This window comes from Larus michahellis, chromosome 6 (genome assembly GCF_964199755.1).
Source record: "Larus michahellis chromosome 6, bLarMic1.1, whole genome shotgun sequence".
NCBI classification, from domain to species: Eukaryota; Metazoa; Chordata; class Aves; order Charadriiformes; family Laridae; genus Larus; species Larus michahellis.
The window spans coordinates 29,019,641-29,043,856 of NC_133901.1; the positions used below are offsets into that span (position 1 = coordinate 29,019,641).

Consider the following 24,216-nt stretch of genomic DNA (forward strand, 5'->3'; position numbering starts at 1 on the left):
AATCTCTTTGGTCTACATAACGGACATCATTTGCTCCGTTTTAGATACCCAGCTGAGAACATGCATTGGGGTCTATCTTTCAAAGTTTACAAAAGACTTTTTGCAGCCAGTCAGTGATCCCTGATAGTTTTACATCAGGGCAAATGGAGTGATGCCTCCTCCCCTCAGTGCAGGCGAGGATGAGCGCAGATCTCTGCTGAGAGGTCTCCTGCTGGGTGGGTGCTGCCTCCAGCTCTGCTGCCACATGCCAACCTCGGCTGCCCAGCTGCAGCTACAATTAAAGACAACAGGGATCATCGTTTCTGCCTCTGGGGGGACTGCCTAACCCCAAATCACCCCATGACCCACTCATCCACCATCAGTAATGGTTTGCAGCAAGTGCCTTGGGGCACGTCCACAAGTTGCCAGGGAAGGAGGAGACTCGGAGATCTCTGCTGTTGCATTCGGCTGCACAGAATGGGGAGACCCCTCATCTTTTCTGAAGGAGGAGGGGGGAAAAGGCAGGTGTTAAATGCCCAAAACAGCCCAAAACATCTAACCACATCCTTTCCAGTTATCCACATCCCTGCAGCATCAGGGTATATTAAAAGAAAAGAAAGCAACAGCCCCAGAAACGAAAGCGGGTGAGGTCATTTTCAAGAGATGACAGTCATGACAAAATACAGCTATTACAGGCCTTCATCACTACTGTTCTGTAGTGATTTCAGCCACATAATAAGGAAAATTGAGAAGTTCTGAAGAGGTGATGGCCAGAACTCTGACCTTCCTGAGGCTTGCTGAATCAAATTCCCCCTGTTGAGCTTTGCTCATCAGTATTTTTCCTGTGAGCACAGCATTTACCCCATAACAATATCTGCAGCAGTTCATCGCTGTCTATTTTTTACAAGGAACTTGCTTTCAGTATTTCCCACAGGAAATGGGGCTCTTTCAACTATTGTCTGCTGAAATTCTGCAGTGTTGAGTGCAAGCAGCATCTCTCAAGTTTCACTGGTCTACCTCCATCACACCAACACAGAGACCACAACGCAGAATGAGAAATTACTTTATTTATTACAGATGGTGAAATAATTCAGCCAAGTGCATCAGAGCTTCAGAAAGGCGGTTAGGCTGTCAGGCTCTCATTAGATACTACAAGGCTTTGAAAGAGGCCAGAGCTAGGGGAAAAAAAACAACAAACACAACAGAAAAGTTCCACTTGCAGCCAATGTATAGCAGCAAGGAATGACCTCGGCTACATCCACACCACTGCTCCGGCCCAGGTTGAAGGTCTGGTTTGTGTATTATCCCTTATCTACATGCAAGCAGGTTTTTCAGACATGGCCCTGGCCTGAGCTGTCTGGAGAGGAAATGACTGTGAGCACTGTTGAGCCAAACCTCGTGTTTTACGTAGCACGGACAAGTTAGGTATGGTCTAGGCTGAGCTTCCTACAGTCTAGTCCACCACCAAATGTCCTGAGGTCACCTCTTCCTAAGGACTGTGTGCCATCAGAGCAAGTGCCAGCCACAAGAAGCACATTGCCAAGGAAACCTGAGAGAACCCCCCAGATGAAGGGTTCACCACAAGCACGGCCAGTCCCCCAAACCAAAGGACGTGCACCGTGCTGGGTAGCTGCCACAGAGACCTCTTTGTATTCCTGATTGGCTTGCTTGTTAGCACAATAAAAATGAGAATATGTTAAATGCCCAAAACAGCCAAAAACATCTAACTACATCCTTTCCAGTTATCCACATCCCTGCAGTATCAGGGTATATTAAAAGAAAAGAAAGCAACAGCCCCAGAAATGAAAGCGGGTGAGGTCATTTTCAAGAGATGCCAACAAAGAGCAACTGTTATGGTCTAAGGAGCAAAGCCAGAGCAGTATTTCTCCCAAAGAGTAATAGGGTCAAATCAGAAAAAAACCCCACCACATTTGTTTGTACCTCTTTTAAAAGCCACAGTGAGAACCCAGCAACATCTCACATGCAATGCTCATTCCAGCAGAGATGAAATCAGGCTCAGTGCTTCTCCCAGGGAGCACAGGGACGAAGCACCATCTGAGAAACTCTCACGCTGCTGCTTTCCAGACCATGGTATACAGATAGCACCCAGCTGAGCAGATAATAGGTCATTTCAAGCACAGTATTCTCTATTTAGTGGCAGATGCACATAGAACTGCAGCGTATGGGAACTGTCAGAGTGACTCTGCTATTACATAGGATGCATTTAAGTGGAGTCCTTTGCAAGGCAGCCCTACGGAAGCTGCGAAAGCTTGGTGCAGCACGTGGCCACTCCTGACCACAAAACTCGCGTGTCTCATCCAGCCTGCTGCTGGGAGCCTCAGCAGAGAAAGAGGAGACTTTTGCAGCATGTGACCATGGACTTGGGAAAACCAGGTAAGCGCAGCTCAAAACTCCAGGTGTCTGACTGCTGTCCATGTGCCCGGGGTGGAGTTGCTGGGTGTAGAGTTGTGGATTAGGACCGTGTGTGCTCTCACATCTGGTCTTGACAATGGGCTAAACTGAGCACCTGTCCTCACCCTCCTGCACCAAACACCATTTCTGGGGTGTTTCCAGCCAGCAGGAGAGAAAGTACGGGGCTCCTGCCTCTCTTCTCCCTGGTAAGGAAGTTTCAATCCCCTTCAAAGCTTTCCCAAGCACTGAGACCATCCAAAACCCTTCAGAGACAAACAAAATGAGAGATGCAGGATTCAGCTCCCTCCCATCTCCACTACAACTGCATCCACCGAACTGAGTGCGTTTTGCTGGACCAAACCAATGGGAAGACCCAGGCTCCACAGCACGGCAGAGGCGCACATAGCATGGGATTGATTTTCTGGCTGTGCTTGCATCCCCAATTGCTCATGCTGGGCTTGCAGCCCTGCTGCACGCCCTGAGCTCTGCTTAAAGCCCGGCACAGGTTTCCTTGCAAGCAGCCTTTTCCCTGCTTGTGCCATATCACTATCAGTAGCATTAAAGGCACATTCCTCAGGACACTTACGCGCTCTGCCAAAAACAGCGTTTCTTTTAAACGTGCTGAGATTTGAGCCTTTTTCATGTGTGAAGGAATTGGATCCTCTCTCTCTGCCAGGGTCTTCCCAGCAGCTTGTGGGGTTTCTTTGCCCAAGCGCTCAGGGTGCTGCAGCTACAACCCCGGGGAAGGCGCTGGGCACCCCTGCACGCCAAGCAGTAGGTATTGAGTTCCTTCTGCCCTGGCTCACACAGGACAGGCGTTCCCCAAATTTGGCCACTGCAAGGGGGCAATAGGGAGAGGCTGGTGAGGGGATATCCCACAGGGGTCTCAACGCAGTCCCCCACCACAAGGAAGCAAAGCAAGAGAAATCATGCAGCCCACACTGATTTTCAGCCCCCCGATACTATGCATGGCAGGGCATTTGGTGATGTAAATATAGTCAGAGAGGAGAGGGACAGCTTCCCCAGACAGAGAACATGAAATGTGTGATGCTTTTTTAGGACAGGAAGGTCTCAGACTGTCTACTGCAAAAGAGTCATGACATTTTGAGTTGAGCCAGGTAAGACTCTTGGCTCCCTAAGGCACCTACCCTTATGAAAGCTGCTTCAGTCTTTAGTTCCAAATCCTTTTCTCTGTGAACTGCTCGGTGGACTTACAAAGTCTCTCTGCCAAACTCTCTCGAGGCGGTTGAATTTTACCAAAACGTAACAAAAATCATCACGATAATGCAGAAAGTCCCCAGAACTCTTTAGAAGCAGGAAACTGTAAACAGCAGCATCCTGTGTTTCAGTAAATAATTAAAATGCAAAACAGAAACACCAGCAAAGCAGATGTTAGGTGCAGAGTCCTGTAATATGAATTCAGTTGAGACTCACACTTCTTGCCCTCACAGCCAACCTGCTAAATCCAATGTGTTTTGGACGATAAACAATAACTTCCATTCCCCACCAGTGATACTCCTATGGGAAAAAAAAATCTACTGCTAAATACCACGCTAGCTGCATTTTCCAGCATGTAGCAACCCTCTGGCAAGTCAGCTAATGCTAAGCCCAAGGGCAGAGAATCCTCCTCTCACAAATAAGAGCACTTGCAAAAACCTTTCTCTGTGTCACAAAGCAGCTGCAAGACAGAGCAGATGAAGGACAAAGAATTAAGAGCAGATTATAGTCCTGGAAGACAGGAACAAGTGAACTGTTTATCAGAAATGGTGCTGGTGTGTAAGGGAATGCTACCTGGAGCGTTCACAGGATCTTCGCTTTTGCAACTGTGCCTGGTGTTAAGAAATTACAGGGTTGGCTCCCTATAATTTTATCAATACATTGCCACACCTAATGGGATTTATGATTTTTGCTTGTGATTATCTTAAAGCAGCAGCTCCTGGAGTGCTATGAATACATCAGTGTCTCCCGTTCTGTCAAAAGCAGGAATGATGTTTCTAGCCTGTATATTTCAAGAGGAAAATCCATAGGTATGAACGAACAAACAAACTTGGAAGACAGTGTAAAGGAATTCTGCTGTTTCACTTTAAGATTTTTAATCCTGCGATATTTGACCACCTAATGCCCACGTTAACTCTCAGAGCCAGCTGAACTACGATTTCACAGCTGTCACAGCCGCCTCATTGACAGCAATCCCAGCAATCCCACTGTTTTGGACCACCACTTCTGGCTCCTGCTTCTGAGTTTGGAGGCAGACTGTTCTGGCAATACACAGCTGAGCAGCTGCTGCTTGCAGCGTCCAGCTCACCAGCACACTGCAAGCTTCTTTCCATGCATTTTTTCAGCATGCACTGACTTAGGTGCATATCATCGTTACCAAACTAGAGCGGCATTGACCCTCCCAGGGCAAGGTTTGGGAAGCAGACTTATTTTTATGTTGCAAAGAGCCTACTGAACCCGCGACCATTTACTGCAGGGTTTCCCCCTTCTCACTCTTGGAGGTGGCTGCTCTCTTTATAGCTCCATGCACTAGCTGAATTCCCCTATCTTACATGCATCAGTATTTATCCCATCAGGACGCCTCTGGCGTTCAAAAACCTGACTGGAGATGACTCAGCAGCAAAATCCTGTGGGGAGATGGTCTGCTACGCAAGAGTAAGCGATTACAAACAGGCACCAAAAACTCCTAAGCAAGCGCTGGGAACAGATACAGATGTTTTCATGAAGCTAGCTAAGCAGATGGATGGACGTTATCTATGTATTGTCAGCAGAGCCAGTCAAACAGACCTCAGAAATCTGCTATAGTGAAACATTTTCCTTCTGATTATTTGTTTTGGTCAAGGGCTACAAAATTTTAAACTAAACAGAAATCAAAATTTGTAGGGCTGTGTAGCCATCAGCTCCCACCACAATGCCCAAGTTCCCCTGAAGGTTGTCATGTACGTCCAAAACTAGCTTAAAGGGAAGCACCAAATTAAGAGCCAAGCTTCCTTGATTTCTTCCTCATCCTTCCTCTGCAATGCCTTGCGACACTTACGGACATTTTTTTATAAGGGTTCAATACTCCTCTGGATTCTTGTTGGACATCAGAGGGTTTTATTTTTCCCAAAATTGAAGCTGAGCCCTTCTGCTCTGTTTCAGGCCAGACATCCTTATGTTTGTTGAGAGGAGCCATTGCAAGTTCACCTGTAGCAAAAAGTACCACACAAATCAGCAGGGGTTTATAACTTAAGACATGTACCATGAAGACCCTAAACTTCTCTGAAATGATGAGCCATTGAAAACTCGCCTTTTTAACTTCCTCAGTATTTTTGGAAGTTGAGCAAAATCCTACAAATTAGGTATTCTCTCCTCATAGTGAAAAAGGACCACATGAAAGACTTCACACGTTCTCCTTACAGTCCTTTGAGATCTGGGAAAAAAGAGAAAACGGTGGATTTGGTTCCTTTTTAATCCTTTAAGCAGTACCAAAAGGACCTCCAAGTAGACAAATATTTTCTTATAACACTCTTGAGTGGCCTATACTGTTTTAAAGAGGAAAAGTGGTGTCTTTGGTAATGACTCCGAAGGGGTTGCGACATCCTCAGCACAAGGACATCTCTCTGCCAAAGAGCAAAGAGATCCAGCTGGGATGAGCAGACTGGAGGGGCTCTGCCAGGAAGAAAGAAGAGAAGAGGGTTTAATGTGCTGCTCCTGAGCGGTGTTTTGCGAAGATCCTATCTTCTAATCCCATCTTCTGATGGGACTGCAGTATAAAAGCAGGAGAGCAAGCAAAGAAGAGACCTCAAAGACGAGATAAATACCCTCCCCTCCTCACCAGACTCAGATAAGGACATTGCCCCTGGGCTCTCTACCAGGGGTGACGGCACAGCCACGCAGGTGACCACCACCCTACAGGAGAGCTCATTTAGGCCAACAAAAAAAGCACCTCCCTGTCTCCCCTTCACCTTTCCTTCCTTCCTGCATGGAGGCAATTCTGCTCCTCCAGAAATCACCAACTGCTCCGAGCACGCCACAAACTGCTCAGTACAATTTCTGGCCCCTCTCTGAGTCTTTGGAAAGTACCTGCTGTATCACTGGCTGTTTCTGCAAATAGACCTATACCAAGTCACGTGGCTTGCCTTACTTGGCTTCAGGTCCTTCTGCCGGCACAGCAAATTTGGGCTCCCATCTCAAAGGTGAAGGCAGATGAGATTCGTCCACCCTGTCTTAGCAGGAGCTCAGTTATTCTTCAGCAAAACATAGTACAAGGAAAGAGAAAAAGCGTGCGGTTGCCCAAATACAAGGATTCTGTGGAGCCTGTCCACGGGATGAAGCACCCTTGCAAGAGGTTACCCTATGACAGCTTAAGCAAAGCTGTGTCACAATGTCACCCAGCTAATGCCCGAGTGAAAGGAGAGCTGCTTACGCCAGCATTGATGCACAGCCACGAAGGGGCTCGGCACGCCGCTGCGTGTGATCAGGAGGGGTAGCCAGCACGTTTTTGCCTGAATGTGCCACCTCCCAACCCAAAGGGAAGAAACCTGCTGTTTGATTACTGCCTATTAGTAATGATGAGCTCTGGGTACAGTGAGTTTTTCACCTTTGTGCTGCCTTGCAAGCATTAACATTGGCGAGACTCCTATCTGATAATCGCAGTCCGTTTACCAGCCCTGTTTGATACATGTGGGAACTGATGAAGAAAGGGGAAGTGACACATGCAGTGTTCCCAACAGAAGATCTCTTTGAACCCAGGAGCTCTGGCTGGCTGGAACTAGACCCTGCTCACCAAAATCCAGATACAGTACCCAATAGATGATGCTGCCATGGCCCATGGCCTCCCAACTCATTGCTGACAGTTTCCCTCATCCTCTTCTAAAAAAAGATATTTTTTTTTTCTTTACCCCACGCATACCTGGTTGGGAAATTTTTTGTTTAATTTTTTTTTTTTTTTTTTGGCAACTGCTTTAAAATCCGGGATTACGTCTGAGAAACCAGGTTTCCAGCACAGATGCTGCAGAGACCAGAGGATTTCAGGTTTGTTCCTTGAGCCTCTGTTATTACCCAGATTTGGGAGGCTGGGCCGTATCACATTATACTGAGAATACAAAGCCAGAAATGAAAGAGGAAAGAGCAGCTTGCGTGAGAGGCCTCTCATTCAAAAGGGAGGAGGAGTGAGCCACAGCAAACATCAGCGACGTGAAATCCCAAGGCCACCAATTAGCCTGGGCATGGGGAGAGGGGCGAGCAGAGCAGGCAGGACCACAGTCCGGCGCAGCAGCAGGTGCAGTCCCGGCAGAAGAGAGCTCCTGGATAAAACACGGCCTAATGACCATTATTTCCAAGAACACAAGTAACTTATCTGTAAACATCACTCCCCCAACCAGGCATTAGCTAAAAAAAAAAAAAAAAAGCAGCTTTGGAGAGAGAGACTAATTACATAGCTCTCAACAGCTGGACTTTGATCATAATTACAGTGCCGCCTTCATCTTACGTTAGTGGCTTTCAACTGCAGCTAGGTGGGCACTTCTTGGAAGGTGGAAATCCCGCCTGTTTCAGATAGTTAGCTCATTTTATGACTCAGATCTAGCCTGGGTTTTCTGCAGCGCAACATGAGCTCCCACGGTACCATCCAAACAAGTAACTCATGGGGGTCGGCAACTTGGCACTTCAACGCTGGTGCTTCTGGCCTTACAGCAGCACCTTCCGAGGCCCAGGAGCCAGAGCACCAACCCTACTTCACTGATTTCAAGCATTCCATGCAAATCCCTTTATAAAGGAAGCAGAAAAACTTTGAGGTTTTTGCTCAACTCTGTTATTACTGAATTTTAGCATCTCTTAGTTCTTTCTGTTTAAGAAGAAAGATGAGCACACTCAGCATATACCTTTCCAACCTCACTTCAGACGTTCACATGCTACATTTGCCCCCCTTCCCTTCTGCACAGGGCTGTACGTCCCCATCGGTGCTCGGTGCCTCCCCGGCACTGAAACCCCAGTGCCCACAGCAGCAAGCGGGGCTGTGAGGGATGCTGTCCTGCACCCCAGCTGAGTTATCTGTGCTTTTGTGTGATGCAGGGGGTGCTTTGCTTTGATACCCACGCTTACAGAGAAACAAATAGCCCAAACCAGAGAGCTGGGCTGTTGAGACAGAGCAGCCTAAACGATAACACACAGCACCGGGAGTCTGGGCACCCAGCTATTTTTCCTCATCTGGGGCACTGAATTATTGCATTGTTTGGATAGACCATAGCAGCAGCGCATAGTTTCACTGCTGTGAAATGACAGGCAGTAAGTACACTAGCATTATAACGGCACATTAGTTAGCGCTCCTAAGCGTGATCCGTGTTCACTTTTTAACAGAGGAAACATTCTAGCTGGCTCCCACGCAGCCTGCCTGCCGGACACCCCCAAAGGGAAGAGATTAATAGATGAAGCAACGACACCGGGTAAATCTGAGCCACAAATCTTAGAGCTAACTGGGATTTATAACTGCTTTCCCCCCTCCACACTGACCTACAGGGAAATCTGTGTAACACCCCATTCCGGCATCCCGCATTTTAACAGGGTTTCAAACATTTTTCATTATTGTTATTTTGCCAGCATGCCTCAGCTCAACGTTATCAGTTTGGAGTTCAGATTATTACTAGATGTAATTTTCAAGTTGCAAAGAAGCACACTGGTATCAGCTATATAAAGCACTTTGACCACATCAAAGCAAAAGTGTTTCAAACTATGTAGAATAAATGCAATTATGAAACTATTCAATTCTGTTAAATCAGTCAGACAACTGTCCCGCGGCACATCATGAATATCCAACTGATGGAACTTAAGGCGGGAGACCATCTATGTCTTCAGAGTGAGAAAAGTATCTCCGAGACCAGCTTTCAGCTGATTTTTGACCTGTGGCAGAGCACTGCCGCTAATAACTGGACAAACGCCACTCTCGGCTCATGTAAACAGACACGCATAACAGCTGAGACACGTTATTACTCTAAGCTACGTCTTGATCAGGTTCTATCACTGAGGGGTGTCACCAACTCTATCTGTCCCAAGCTGTCCTGTGGCTCCCACACCACAACGGTCACTTAAAAACTCATCACGCTGCTGAGGCATGGGGCGAGGAGCAGCATTTCCAGTGAAAGGCCTGAGAAATGCAGATCTGAAGGGGAGAAAGGCCCATTTTAAAAGTTCTACAGAATGCAGCCAAGGGAATTTTTTTGTTTGTTTTCTTTAATTCAGCTGGATTGTTTTTTTTTTCCTGAGCCGCAGCACCAATTTTATGAACCTGTTTTGTGACATGGGATGGGATGTGACTGACAGGGGTTCACAGGGGCTGGGAAGCTGTCCCAGAGCTCAGCTATGCTTCCCAGTGCATCTTTACGCTTTCCAATTTTTTTTATTTATTTTATATATATAGATATATAAATATATATATATACACACACACACACATATACATACATTTATTATTTTAATTTAAATTTTCTATTTGGGAATTTGCCTGGCTGTGTCTTCCAGACACTAAAACCTCTCCACCCACTAAAGAACCCCACTGCTGCCAGCCTGAACCCACCTCCCTGGGTGGGTATCACTCTCGTATTGCTCTTCTCCTGGCCACACGCACATCCCCACCGGGGTCAGCGGGGCTGGCCGGGTGTGCAGGAGATCAGAGCGTGGCTGCGTGTGCCCGGCCAGCCCTGGGGCTGCTGTTGTGGAAGGTCTCGCTGGGGAAACCAATACCCCCAGCTTCGTTCCACATTCCTCTGCCAGGGCAGCGCGGCCAAGGACCGTGTGCTATTTCCCAGCTCCCCTCCTCTCTTTCCCCTCCGCCGGCCCCAAAGGCAGCCCCTCCTCGCTGCCAGGTCTCCACACTCCTCCCCAGGACTGTCCCACAGCAGGGGCACTGAGCACCCAGCGGACTGAGGGGGGGAACAACCCTACAAACATTGCAACAAATCATAATAGTGGGGAAAAGGAAAAAAAAAAAAAAAAGAAAAAGATGAGATCACAAAGCCGCACGTAATGCCGTGAGCTGGGTGACGGAGGCCAAGCCCTTTCTTCAGCAGGCAGCTATGCAACACAAGCAGCCTTCCCCAGCACCCTGCAGAGGATGCAGAGTTAACAGTTAACCCTTCTGGGGATCCAATGCCTTAGGATGAGACACCAGCCAGGGCTTTTTCAAAACGCAGCCAGAAGCTAGCCTTAAAGTAGCTCAACAAGTGACTGCGCTCAGAGGATTTCACCTCTCCGAACTTTACGACTGGAAAAATACCATCTACATGTCATTTACATGCTTAAATATAGTATCTTCTATTGGGAGAAACAAACAACCTGACAATGTGATACTGTGATACCTTGTGCGGACATGCTCTTTTATCTGCTGGAAAGTTATAAAACTCAGCGTAACAACAAAGCTAAAATAAGAGTGGTTGTCAGGCTCTGAGGCTGGCTGTTAGATAGAATGAAAAAATATTCTTGGAGAAGCGCTCTCTCTCAGAAGGCAGTTTTTTCTTCTCCAATTCTTTGAAATTATTTATTTATCCTTAAAATTCCAAAATCTCAGAGCTTAGTTGTTAAGCTCATATTCTTTCCAGGAGCTTTTTCACTTAAAGGAACAAATAAACACACCATAGAAAGTCAAAGCAATTCTTGCACTGCCCAAAGCACAGAGTAACCTTCTGCTCCAAAACACAGGGAAAAGATACTATCAGCTTTCATGTTATTTATCATATATTTTTCCCCTCTAGTGCCAAAGAGGAAAAGGGAGATATCTTAAACGGATGCCTATAATTAAACAGTAACCTGTTAGAAAGCCAAAAATAATAATAAGCTCCACCGAGCGTGAAGAGAGCGGCACATTTTTTCCGCGTGCAGCCCAGCTGCCACCGGACGATAGCAGAAAAGTTAACAATTACACGAGACACTCAGATCAAACCCGCGATAGGAGAGAGTTACGTCACGCTCGGAGACTCACCGCTGGATGCAGGGATCAGGGTAGTACTGCAAGGTGGTGAAAGGTGCCGGTTCAAAGTTCATTTCCTTCGAGACCCTCCTCGGGTACAAACCAAAATAAAATAAATAAATAGATATAAAGCCAGCAGGCTAAAAGCAATAAGGCCAAGTGGTACACGAGGTACAACTTTAGAGATTTATTTTACACTTGCGAATGGGTGGGATCTCCCAGGGACTTGGCCAATGGGATTCATCAAGTGACCTGAGCATCAGCACCAGTCCCTCCTCGCCAGCTGGGCATCTTCTGCACGGATATTTTCCCCTCCTCTCAACATCCTTAATAAACTTTGGTGTGCGTCGGCCACACTTGTTGTTGGGAGCTCATCTGGGGCATCTCTGAACTTCTGATCTCGTCGGTCATTGGTTGCCTTCCCGCCTGACTTCACAGTTTAATTTTGGCAGCTCTTGCAATTTTGCAAACTGCTGCGGCCGCTGGTCATCCTCGTCTCCAGATGGCCGGAGTTTCCTCTGCTGGGTGCAGCGCCCGGCTGAATTTCATCGTACTTTAAAAGCTTTCCTTGTCAACCCTGCGGCTAATACCTGCGTAAAGTTGCCTGGGGAAATTTTCAGTCTCTCTCGCGCCACAGTTCAAACAGTCTGTTGTGGTCACAGTTTCAAAAGCTGAATGACAAAATATGGGGAAATTCCTCAATTAAAATTAACTCTGAACTTTTGCTCCTCTACCTCCCCTTCCTGCCCTCCTCCCCCCAAGAAGACTATCAGACGTAATTGTTAATGCTTCCCTCTATGTTTTTTGACCTTTTTTCAAAGAGAATTGAGACAATATAGAAATCTTTCATTGTTTTAGTGTTCTGCAAATAATACATGCATTTTCTCATGAAAAAAACAAGTCTTGAGTATCTCAAGAAGAAAAGAAAAGTAAGAAAAAAGAAAATAGAAGTCATATTTTTCAGGCCACTAAAGCCTAAAGAAACAAGAGTGAACTGAAGTCCACCAAAACAAACTACCAAAGATAAAAAACAGATTTGATTCGATGATTTTAAAGGTCTTTTCCAACCTAAATGATTCTATGATTTTCCTGAAGGAAAATAAAAGCCAGAAAGGAAGACTTTGATTCCACTCCCCTGCCCCTTTTTTTAATCCACACAGAGAATCATTCAGGAAAGCAACCTGGTCTGTTCCCCTGTTTTTCCCCCTCCATGGCTCATCCAAATAGTACAGGCTGTAAACCTATCCTGGTTTTGTGGTTTTGGAGAATGAACGAAATATGAATCAGGAGCTAAATTAAAATGGATTCCAGCAGGAAAAAATAGCGTCCATGTATCTATGCACCAGTGGGATTGCATCTTCAAGCAGACGTATAAGTTTGCGTATACGAAGAGAGGGGAAAGGGCTGCCCCATAGCTGACCCCCAGTGCATCTTTTGTGCCGGTATCAGCACAAATGCCACCTTCCCAAGCGAAAGCCAGGAGCCCTCCGAGAGAGCAGCGATTGCCTCTTATTTTTCCCCTCTGTGTTTTCCTTGTAGGAAATTTTGGTTCGAAGAATGTCATGTGGAAACATTTTCTTTGCTGCCTGTGCCAGGGTGGCAGGGGAGCTATTTCAGACTTGACATTCTCCACCCACACTCAGCCTGATAGTTCCTAACATCTGTGAATTGTGAATCCTGTAAACTCGCAGGGCTGATCCCTGGCCAAGTCCAAGCAGCTTTCGTTATGATAAGCCGCCTTCACTAAAGAAGAGAGGCTGGAAGTGAAGGATGTATTTATTAACTGAAGTTAAGGGCTCCCTTGCTGCTGGACACTGCTTCCTCTGCCTGGCCTGTGGAGGAGCAGTAATATGAAACACCACCTTCTCCTAGGTTGAGCCCTGGAGTAAAAACCAAACCCCATTAGGGAAGAAGCGTGGAAATATCCAAACCATGCTCTGCTGGGGAGAGGAGAGAGGGAATCACACCAGGGCTTGTGTGCAAATGATGCAGCCCAGGGAGCGTGGCTGCAGAGCGGCTGCATCCCCTTCTGCTGCTGAGGTCAGGACTGGGCTTACCCCAATGCAGCCCCCTCTCCCATGGCAGCAAATACCTCCAGGGAATGGGGAAGGCGAGCCAGAGGCCAGCGCAAACTTGTGGTCCATACTGCCAGCCTGGCTCCGGTCTAGGCTTTGAACACCCACCCTTAACCAAGGACACGCCGGGCCAGTCCTCTCCCTGCATAAACCATTTGAGCAAGAGCTTGGGTCCGTGCTGCCTTGCTCCAGGACTTGGTTTCAATCTGGACCCATGGGTGTGAGCATGGATAACCAGCCTGGCTGGGGGGGCCGCAGGCTGTGCTGTGGGTGCACTGCTGGGAACTCATGCTTGCTCCTAGAGACACACCAGAAGCTTGTTGGATTTCTTCTACCACACCTGTGGTGGGACTGGCCATTACCTCTGCAGACCTGGCTTCATGATGGAGCAGCTATGCATTGTGTGCTCTCCCAACAGCCTAGAAGAGTTTGTCTTTCCTGATAGATTTTAGCCTAAAAGGAAGAAACTTCATGCAACAGACATACTGTGTGAAAACAGCTGTTCTCGTGAAATCCTAGTCTACCTATTTCTCCACAGGAGCTGGAGAAGAGTCTTTCCCAGCATGGCCTGGGTGCCAGGGCCAACATTCTGGGAGCAGGGCAAAGCTGGACAATTCCCACCCGGAGACTCAGACCCGTTCTCCTGGTTTTGGCCAGTCTCCTCACCTGGCACATGCCCACATAATGCAGTGTGCCCAGATCACACATCCCAGGGGCTTTGTGAAGTACAACAGGCAGCTCTTGGAATTGATACTGCTGGGCTACCTCCGCCTCCAAGGATGAACCTGACCCCTGGTTTTACACGACCTTAACTCTGCACAGCAGAGTACCCTTTGGAACCTCAGACACGTTAAGTACAAGCCTGCAACAGCCCAAACTACCAAGCCTGTGATTCCTGCTTTTAGTGTCGAACACGTCTAGCAGCACCGCTGTCGAGAAGAGGCAGTCAGTCTCCAGCTCGCAATTCACACCAAAAGAATGACTTCTCCTGAAAAACCATAATTAATTTAAAAAAGAAGCACCACATAATCATAATGAGAAGTAGTTGCTTGGGGCAGGGCTCTCTTCTCACTCACAAGGCACCAATGGGAGGGGGTGTCTAGCAAGGACATTTCCATAAAAACTTCAAAAGTGGCCACCAACTGCCCAAGGTCCTTACCAGCCCTCATGCCTGGGGCTGGGCAAATGCAAATGGCTCACAGTTTGGCTCGTTTTGGCAGTGCACTCCGCACCTGGATGCTTTTCCCAGAGAGCTGGACGTTTTCAGCCTCCCCCAGAGATCTGGACATGTCCTGGAGTAGCTCAGAAGGTCTGTCTTTCACTTTTCCCATCTGGAAAATGGAGCCATGGAAACTTGCTGGTGATGGTGCACAAAAACCACCTGCAAAAGCCGTCAAGTCCCACGATTTCTTTCCCCCGCAACCCCAGCTTCCTTTTCGCCCCCCTGCTTGCAGCCAACATTTAGCTGCGGGTTGATTCACCATGAATCTAGGCAGAGATATCTACCATTGCAGTCAGACTGCGTCAAACTCCTCTCAGCTGCAAGGCGCTCCTTTGCATAGCACAGTCCGCAGTGGAAACACAAGCCACAGGGCGTGTATTGCCAGTACCCCATGCATAGCTGGGAGGCTCCCAAGGCTCAGTGGTATTTGGCCAACCCCGTTTGCACTGCCTTAAAGAAAATCTACGGGGAGATGGAGCCCGAGACACTCGAGAGCTGAAGATTACAGAAGGGGTCTGAGCGGGTATACAAGGACCAGCAAACTTCCTCACGGCAGCCTGGAAGAGCAGGCAAGGGGGAGCTCACGCTAGCAGATCTCAAAGGTCGTCAGCTCAGAAAGAAAAGGGGCTTGTGATATCCTCAGTGCTCTCTGCCCTTCCGAGGAGGTCTCCTTGCCAGCAACGAGGGTGATGCTGATCTAAGGGCAGCAGGCACGTGCCCTGCAGAAGCGGGGCGGAAGCTGGGGTGTCAGGGATCTGTCTGGCTAGCGGATTTACAGCTGAGCCTCTAGCGCTTGCGGTGAGCAGGCGGCACAGGGATATGCGGAGGAAGCATGTGTGTAGGTGGGCAAGAATGCAGGGCATCGCTCCGCCACTGCTGCTTTCACGTCTGGGAGAGAAAAACAGCCAGAGAAACAGCTGTGGGCTACTCTCCCATTACCCCTCCGTGCACCCTCCCTACAGCTTCAATTTAAGCTGTCATTGAAACGACCACGAGATTATGTTTTAGCAGAAGCAAACATTTATATCCTCGGGAGGAGACTGCTGGGGATTTATAGTGGTCTCCCCACCACCACCCAAACTCAGTGCCAGGATGCCTGTGCGCCAGCCCCAGTCCTGAAAGGGAGAGACAGTTTCCTGACATCTCTGCAGCTCCAGTCCCGATCTGTGGGTCTGAGGACCTCTGAACGGCTTGGAGCTAAGGAAGACGGGGAAGGGGAGATGCCAGCTTTGCTCTGAGCCACCTTTGCAACTGCTGGCTTCAGGATTTGCCTGGAATCAGCCCCACCCTTTACAGCAGGGGATGAAACGTTTCATTCGCAGCTTGGGGTTTCCAGGGGAGTGGTTGTGGTCGTTTTGGTTTTTTTGGGTTTTTTTTTTTTTTTTTTTTTTTTTTTTTTTTTTAAGTTAAAATGGATTTCTTTTAAAAGCAAGATGTCTGTGGGATATTTGGGGATTTTTTTGTTAGAAAAAGTTGATGAGAGGGAAATAATTCCCTCCCACCAGCAATAAGATGTCTTGGCTATCCCAGGGAACAGAAATACACAATGTCAGTGTTCCTTTTGAGCACATTTTCCAATTTCATCTAAGTATTACAGATGTTTAAAGGTCTCAAAACCACTCAGGTTTTATGAGTTTCTTGAACAGAAGCAAGCAGAGGAAAGAAAACTGTTCAGTAACTCCAGTGAAGGGAAAGCAGCAACAGGATTATGACCTTCACAGGATCTATCCAAATGCAGCAATGGTGGAAAAAGCTTCCGTAAAGACTCACATTTTGCCTCCAGCCAACAGGGAGCTCTGATCTCACTGCTTCAGAAGTGTCAGATTTCTGACTTTTGGGTCATACAAACCTTCCATCCCCAACCTCCACACTGAGAGCCAAGGGACAGGGAGAACTACACATAATCTTCCCAATTCCCCCAGCACCTTTTGTCTCTAGTGCAAAGATAAACTAGTAAAAAAAAAGCTACTCATACCCCAAGCCCTCCATGCTGGCACTGCCCTGCACAGGGAGCCCAGAGCTGCTGGTGGGGACACGAGGGGCTGAGCCCAGGCAGCAGGTCTGCGACACAGCTGTGCGAATGCAGCTGCAGTCCAGGGCATGCTTGGTCACTGATGACCAAGTCTGGGCCCAGGACGGGTGACAGCTGAGTGAGCGAGCAGTCCAGCACAGCCCTAGGGACATTCAAAAAGAAGCCGACAAAGGTGTCTTAATGTACCGCTCCCCACATCCTCCTCCTCCAGCTAAAGGAGGAGGCACTGAACGTATCGGTGCTAACAACTGTGGACTTTAACATACACACCGGTTTCAAGCTGCTGCCTGCATGTGATACACCTGGAGCTTCTCCATACACCTGGAGCTCTGCACTATCCTCGTGTTGGCCATCAACTGTTACACAGAGCTGGAAAGAAACAGGCACAGTTCCAGCCCTGCTCAACAGGACAACAAGGACTACTTTCAGAGCTGTTTGGTTACCTTTGGTATCTCCTCTGTCACATCTGTAGTGTCAGAACGTCATCCACTCACAATAAAGGACAGTATAGTTCGGTGTTTTCCTTTACAGGGATAACAAATGGTTTCATGAGGCACAAACCACTTCTTGAGCACTTGTTCCCATGATCTTGTCAGCAGGGACTCAGATGAGGGGGACTGTAGGACTGACTATCCCACAGTGGAAAAGCTGAAGTCTTTCATGTTCTCCCCCCCTCACCATCACCTACTTCGTAGTCTTTGCCTGTCAGGACATAACATAGTCCTCTGCTTGAGCAACCTGAAACCATTAATGCTTCCAAGTCACCTAGAACAGCTACAACAGGATCTTCCCACTGCTTCCCTTTCTACTTCAACCCCACAGCTTCTAGCAAAGCAATTTTCACTTTTCTCCAGTTGTCCCACCACATGTTTATGGAGACTTCCAGTTCCCATGGAAGCTCCAGGCTTTCCTGTCTCCCAGGTCCCAGGGCAGAGACTGGTGCTAGGAGCAAGCCCAGAGCACCCATCTCGGCAGGCTAATTGGAACTGTGCTCTGGGCCTCCCACAAGTACCAGCTCTGTATGTTTCCTCAGGATTACTCCAAGCCAAACATCCTGCCTGAGGCTGGCTTCACTTCTAACGCACCAGCCTTTATATCTCACTGATCCCCCAGCAAGATCCCCAGAGATATAGTCTCCTATATCACAGATGGTAAATATCACAGATATCCTATATCACTGATGGTAAAACCTCCTCACCATTGAGGAGGAGTCAAACAAATCTAACTGTAAGGGTAATGCCATCAGTAAAGAGCAGACACGAACACTGGAGGGGTTTCTCTTGGCTGTCACTAAACACTACGGATCTTCCCTCTACGAAGAGGGAGCAAAAAGGAAACAAGTCTGAGACCAACACCCCAAACTGGAATTTCACTCCATCTCCTTGGCGTGCCATGAAAAAGCAAAAAACAAATTTCATGGTGTGTGAAGAAAGTGAGACAGAGAGCAATGGCTATAGTGATAAAGCAGAAACAAGACCAAAAGCAGGCTGCCCTCCTGCAGTCAGCTCCCCAGCAGTGCTCCGCTCCCAAGAGAGCCTGCCCTGTCTTCAAGAGCTGGCAGGACACCATGCAACTCCGAGGGATGCAACTCCTGAGGCAGGGATGCCTCAGGCAGTGTGAGTTTCCTGCGGGAGGGACAGACCTGCTGGGCAGAGGGAATTTCCCTCCCTGACGTCAGTGCAGCTGTGCCACCATCTCCAGGCGTTCCTGAGACATAGCGGGGCCACAGCCCGGGCTAAAGCTGGGCCGGGGGCCGGAGCACCCCGGGACAGGTGGCAACACCCCGCCATGGGGTCGGGATTGCATATCAAAGGGGTGGCAGGAGCTGTGTAGGTGGAAGGCTTGGCCTCCCCATACAGCTGCCACGCGACATGTCTGGCATTCTGGTGAGAACCACGCCGCAAATACACACAGTGTCATCACGCCCTTCAGGGTCAAGCCCAGGTTGGGGACAGAAACCCTGGTGACCACATCCTCACGTGTGAAGGCCTGCCCCAGCTCTGCAGTGCAGGGTGGCAGAGGAGAGCAGGACCAGGAGCTCCCTGTATTTTTCCCTTCAGTTTTTAACACAGGGTCACACTCATCCTTCTCAGCCCAGACCCATCCCAGAGTTTTCAGATGCTCTAGTCCCATCTTCCAGGCTTCCACACCAGAAGCCGCCGAGGCTGGTGCACGGGCATCGAGGATATCAGCTTCTGAAGAGCTGGTGACAGCCAGAAACACCAGCCTGGAAGCAAATGGAAGAAGAGGTTTGCTGTACGTGAAGCAAGGCGAAAGTTTTCAGCAAGTTGTCTGCGTGGAGAGATTCACTCAGAGAGAAAGTGACTGGCAAGGATGGCATTCACCGTCAGCCTCAATAGAGGACACAGAAGCGCAGTGGACTGAGTCTCGCTGCACCACTTGCCTTTCACTCGCTCCAAGTTCTCCTCGCGAATGAGAGCTGAGATGAATCGTAGCAATGACTTGCTGCTGTCATCTCCTGCATGCTCCGCACGAGCAGAAACCTCTCTGTCCTTTTTGGCAGCTTCAGAAAATAAATGCTCCATGCAAAAGCATCGGTCTCAAAAGAATTTCTTACAGCCAAACAGGATACAACAAAATCTCACTGCTTGGCTGGCAGGGCTCTAGTTCCCAGCATTATGGCTACGTCTTTCTTGCAATCTGAGGTGCAAGCACAGCTCCTGCAGGCATACCCAAACTAATGGGATTGAAGCCAGTTCAAGAACCAGTAGCAATTAGAACAAAAATCCCCAAAGCATTAACCACTAGGGATGGAAACCCTGGTTGCAAACCTGCACATCCTCTGCTGAAGCCTGCACTTCCACACCTCCCCAGCCAGCAGTATCCAGCTCACCCAGATTACCATTAACATGGGTGTGTTCACACAGGTAATAATTGCCCTTCTGACTGTGCTGGAGATACAGCCAGAGAATGCCTGCGTTTAGGGACACAAGGGTCTTTTTCCAGGCTTACGGCTTGAAAAACAGTAAGGACAGGACATGCTCAGCTCTGCTAGTCAGTCCGTCCTCCTCAGGATGGAGCGCAAAATCCACTTAATGGGTGACAGTAAAGTATGTGGGCGTGAAGTAAGGGTTTGGTGCCACTTAACCTGTGAAAGTTAATAAAACTCCCCCCCCTTCCCCTCAGAGCAAAGCTCAAGAAAGCTGAAGAGCCAGTGTTTCATGCCTTTATGGAGAAGATAATGACTTCAGGAGAGTCTCTTGCATTACCCCCATCCTTGCACTTTGAAGTTAATAGCCCATGTATGCATCCTTGAAAAAACCCAAACCTCATATGTGATACGATCAAAACTTTGCACCTCACTTTTTCCGAAGTGAAACAATTTCTGCTGTGACTCAGCCTAAGTATGTCATACACTGTGCCCTTGAAGGAGGCAAAAGATTAACCCTCTGTCCCAAGCTCCCAACTCAGCCTTCAGCTTCTCAGTTTCCCCAATGCCACAGGACAGCAGAAGCCAGCATCGCTCTTCACTAGGAAACGGACCTGCCAGAAGCGACACATGGTAACACCAGCTGAACAAGGGGTACCTAACACACACTACATTTTCAGAAACCCAGTCCCTCCTTCTAGGGGGATCACGCCTCCCCCAGGCAGCCATGCTGGTACCAGGTGCAGCACACAGTGGGCAGATTGACAACCGACAGATATTTCCAAGAATCGACCTCTTGAAAAACCTCAGCGATGTTAACACGTTTCAGGGCAGCGCACATCTGCCGTATGGGACAGCGAGTTATTGCAGTGCACGTAACAGTGCCATCTGGTGATCTCTGCCACCGCCTCACGGACGGCCACCCAAACCTCCCAGACACCGGCTCTGAGGTGCTCAACAGACACTCCTGTGCAAAAGTCTCGCTGCTGAGCCCTGCTTCTGTCATCTCATGCAGTGGCAGGTCAGAAATACTCAATCTGGGAGCAGGAATAAGGGAGGGTGGGGATTCTTCTCTGGTTTTGGGGGGTTTTTTGTTTGTTTGTTTGTTTTTTCTTCTCTCTTTTGCTGCCTACCAGCTTGCCTGAAAAAGTCCTGCAAGCATAAGTTTTAGCAAAGCTGAGCTCAATCCTTCCATTCCCCATCCTGTTACTGTTCATCGAAAGGCTGAGCAAGCCAAATCCTGCTGTTTGTGGTCCTTCTGCAGCCCCCTGACTTTCCTTATAATTTCCCAGGGGCTGTTCCAGATTCAGTTGGAGACCATGTTCTCCATGGGTGTGAAAGCAGAGGTCAGCTCTGTCTTGCAGGGGTGCGCTAGCCCTGGAGAACAAGTTTATTGTAGCCCTAGGCCCACATTTGAGACAAATGCAATGAGAAGCGTTTCTGACTTTTTTTTTTTTTTTTTTTTAATAAAAAGTCACCCTTCTTAAGGCTAGGGCTCCAATGCACAGTACAAGTTGTTTAAACTTGTTCAGAAAACATCAGTTTTCTGAAGAGAAAAACTTCACGCTGCCTGTCTCCTGCTCAAGGATTTCCAGGCAGCACATCCACGATCTGCATGAACTCTGCTAAAAATTGCAGCTTTTACAAGTCCTGTGGAGCTCAGCTACCATACACACAGCTCCTGCACCCAAATACGCTGCAGCTTAAGACAACACCAGAGGGACAAACAAAATGTGTGGCATGCTGTCACCATCAACCACTGAGCAGTTACAGGCTGCCTGCATGCCTATAATCCACAATAAACATCAGGTAATTGGCATTCCCTTCATGCTCACTACACAAGAGGTACCACCATCCAGATCCTCCTGGAACAGCTCCTGGAAGAGCAGGGGCCACTCGAAGATGATCTCAGCTTTGGGAAAAACCTGTCACTTAACACAGCCCTTTGCGGCCTGCTGGAGGGAAGGAAAGGACGCCTCCAAAGTTTCTCCGTCAGCTTTAGCCCTGACAAGTACATCACTAATCTACTAATGGATGTCCCAATATCCCAAGTAGATCCGGGTGAATTTTTTCAGTAAGTCTTCTGAGAAGATGAAGAAGGGAAAATTAGCCTTCTCATAAAAACATTTTCTCTTGTGTCCTCTCAGCCTCCAGGAATGGTCCAGAACTGTGCTTGTTCTCCTTGTTGGAGAGCTGGCCTCTCATACTCTTGGCAGGTTGTATTAGAGCCCTCCCTCCGCCCTAAATAAATAAGTAGAAGAAAAAACAAAACGCCACACCCCCCCCAACCAAAACATTAAAAAAACCACCAAAACATTTCCACCGTCTGCAAAGCTCACAATAACACTGCTCTTCACTTTTCTCTGCCTGATGCCTCGTCTCCCAGGAAATGAGAAGTTTATTCACGCGCTTCCAGTTCTAGTGTCACGAGGTCTCTAACAATCCATGCTTGAAAGTGGTGTTAAATATATGATAAATGATTATTACTGATACCACCATTTAAAACAGCTTTATAAATAAAATGTGTTCCTGTCTAAGAGCACCTAATTAATGTCTCTTTCCAAATAACTTATCCTAAAGCATTAGCAATCAATTACTAGGCCGACAGGCTTTAAGAAAGCCTCTTCTAAAACAGATTGCAACATGCAGATTCCGTGCTGTTAAAATAATTCACATGCCTTTTTCACACATGATTTCAAGTTTCTAAGGTAAGTGAGACCACACAATATAACTTAATACATAGCAATCAAAAATTTCCACACAATCCTTTAATATAGAGCCATGTCCCTACGTAATAAGTGATGCAACAGACTTTCCCTGAAATCCCAATTCCTGCAATTGAAGCTTAAGCCCAGCAAAGAACGAATTAAAATTCTTTGGTTGCTGCTGAATCACTGGCTGCATTGGGTTATTTTACTGTGCATTAGACTTTAATTATAACTAAGCTCTAGCCATCTGTTCTACTCCGTAATTATAGATGCAACATATATTTCACAATTCCAACCGTTAAAGAGATCTAAGGGAACTCAGTCTATGGTGTGCAAAGCTGGCTTCGTTAGGACCCTTCTCGCTCTTGTCTAAAGCGCTGGGGAAGAGGAAAGAATACTCTGCACATGAAGCCCGCTGTTGTTAGTAACCCCAGGAAGCCTTTGCTACATCAGCTTTCACACCTCTTGGAAGGACTGCAGGCTGCCCTCTGCCAGGGCACAGAGGGCCACACTAGTGCTACCTGCTGGTGGCCTCTAACCCAAATTTTGCTGGTATCATAAGAGCTTGAGAAGAGGGATGAGCAATTCAGGTCTCCTGTTAAAGGCTCGTACCCTGGAGCATCACCAGTTACAGCATTTGGAAAGGACTGCCAGATAAGTTCTGGGCTATTTTTTTTCCCTATGGAGACTAAAGGTGCTTCCACCCTTGCTTGGCTCCTCTTGCTGTGGTTGTTATCACACCACATGTATTTTACTAGGATGAGTCCCTTTGAGTGGTTCAGCTGTATCACTGTGGTGGGTTGACCTTGGCTGGATGCTGGATGCCCACCAAGCCTCTCTATCAGTCCCCTTCTCAGCAGGACAGGGGCGGGAGCAGAAAATAAGATGGGTCAAGAAAAAACCTTGTGGGTCAAGATAAAGCCAGTTTAACACAGCAAAAGAAAAGGCCAGGCACAGAAGTAAAAGGAATACAAAAGATTTATTCTCTAATTCCCATCAGCAGGTGATATCCAGCCCCTTCCTGGGAAGCAGGTCTTCAGGATGCGTAGCAGTTGCTCCAGAAGACAAATGTCAAACAGTGTGCCCACTACCACCACCTTTCTCTTCATTTTTATTGCTGAGGAGACATCATATGGTATGGAATATCCCTTTGGTCAGTTTGGCTCAGCTGTCCTGGTTATGTTCCCTCCCAAGATCTTGCCCACCCCCAGCCTCCTGGGGTGGAGGAGGTAGCTTTGATGCTGTGTGAGCACTGCTTAGCAGTAGCCAGAACACTGGTGTGCTATCTACGCCCTTCTAGCTACCTATACAAACCACAGCACTATGAGGGCTGCTATGGGGAAAATTAACTCCACCTTAGCCAGACCCAATACAATCACTTCCTGGACCAGTGTCTCATCAACACCAAGAAAGGTGGAAGTGTCTTTAGACATCATATTGTGAACAGCAGCAGCTGAAGACAAAGCCCCCATCCTGTCCCCTTCACACCTGCCGCAGCAATAACCATCTCAGCACGATGGCCAGGCAGGAAGAAGGATTGGACGAAGGTGTGGTAGCACCCTAACCATCTGGAGCTACCATGCAGCACAGCTTGCTTAGTGCGAGCATTGTTACCAACTCTCCCCGCAGAGCTGCGGCTGGCTGCCCTTCCCCATAGCCTGGTGTACAGCCCAGGTGGAAAAAAATTGCTGGAGACCCTGGAATCCCTCGGTCACCTTCCCAACAGCTCTGTCCACTGTCACGAGACACAGCTGCAGCTGCCTGACCGTGCCACCACCTCCTCCCTGCCCTGTCGACAGCACTGCCCAGTTCAGAGCTTCGAGCACGCTTATAGCTATAGGGTGCCTACACAAACCACCCGGGCAACTGCCCAGTGTTTTGTAATTACGCACACCACCACTGACCTGGGCAATCCCTTGACCAACAGTAAATAGACAGATGCCCAGTGACCTCCAGAAAG

The 24,216-nt window shown here is 48.1% G+C and overlaps 1 protein-coding gene across 1 annotated transcript in view; it reads right to left on the reverse strand.

Moving 5' to 3' along the window:
- The window catches only part of TP63 (tumor protein p63), a 134,132-nt gene that overhangs the window by 97,273 nt on the left and 12,643 nt on the right, over positions 1-24,216 (reverse strand). Inside the window, exon 2 of the mRNA XM_074592018.1 lies at positions 11,342-12,000. Coding sequence (XP_074448119.1) covers positions 11,342-11,403 — 62 coding nt within the window. The 5' untranslated portion in view covers positions 11,404-12,000. The remainder of the gene's footprint in view (positions 1-11,341; positions 12,001-24,216) is intronic.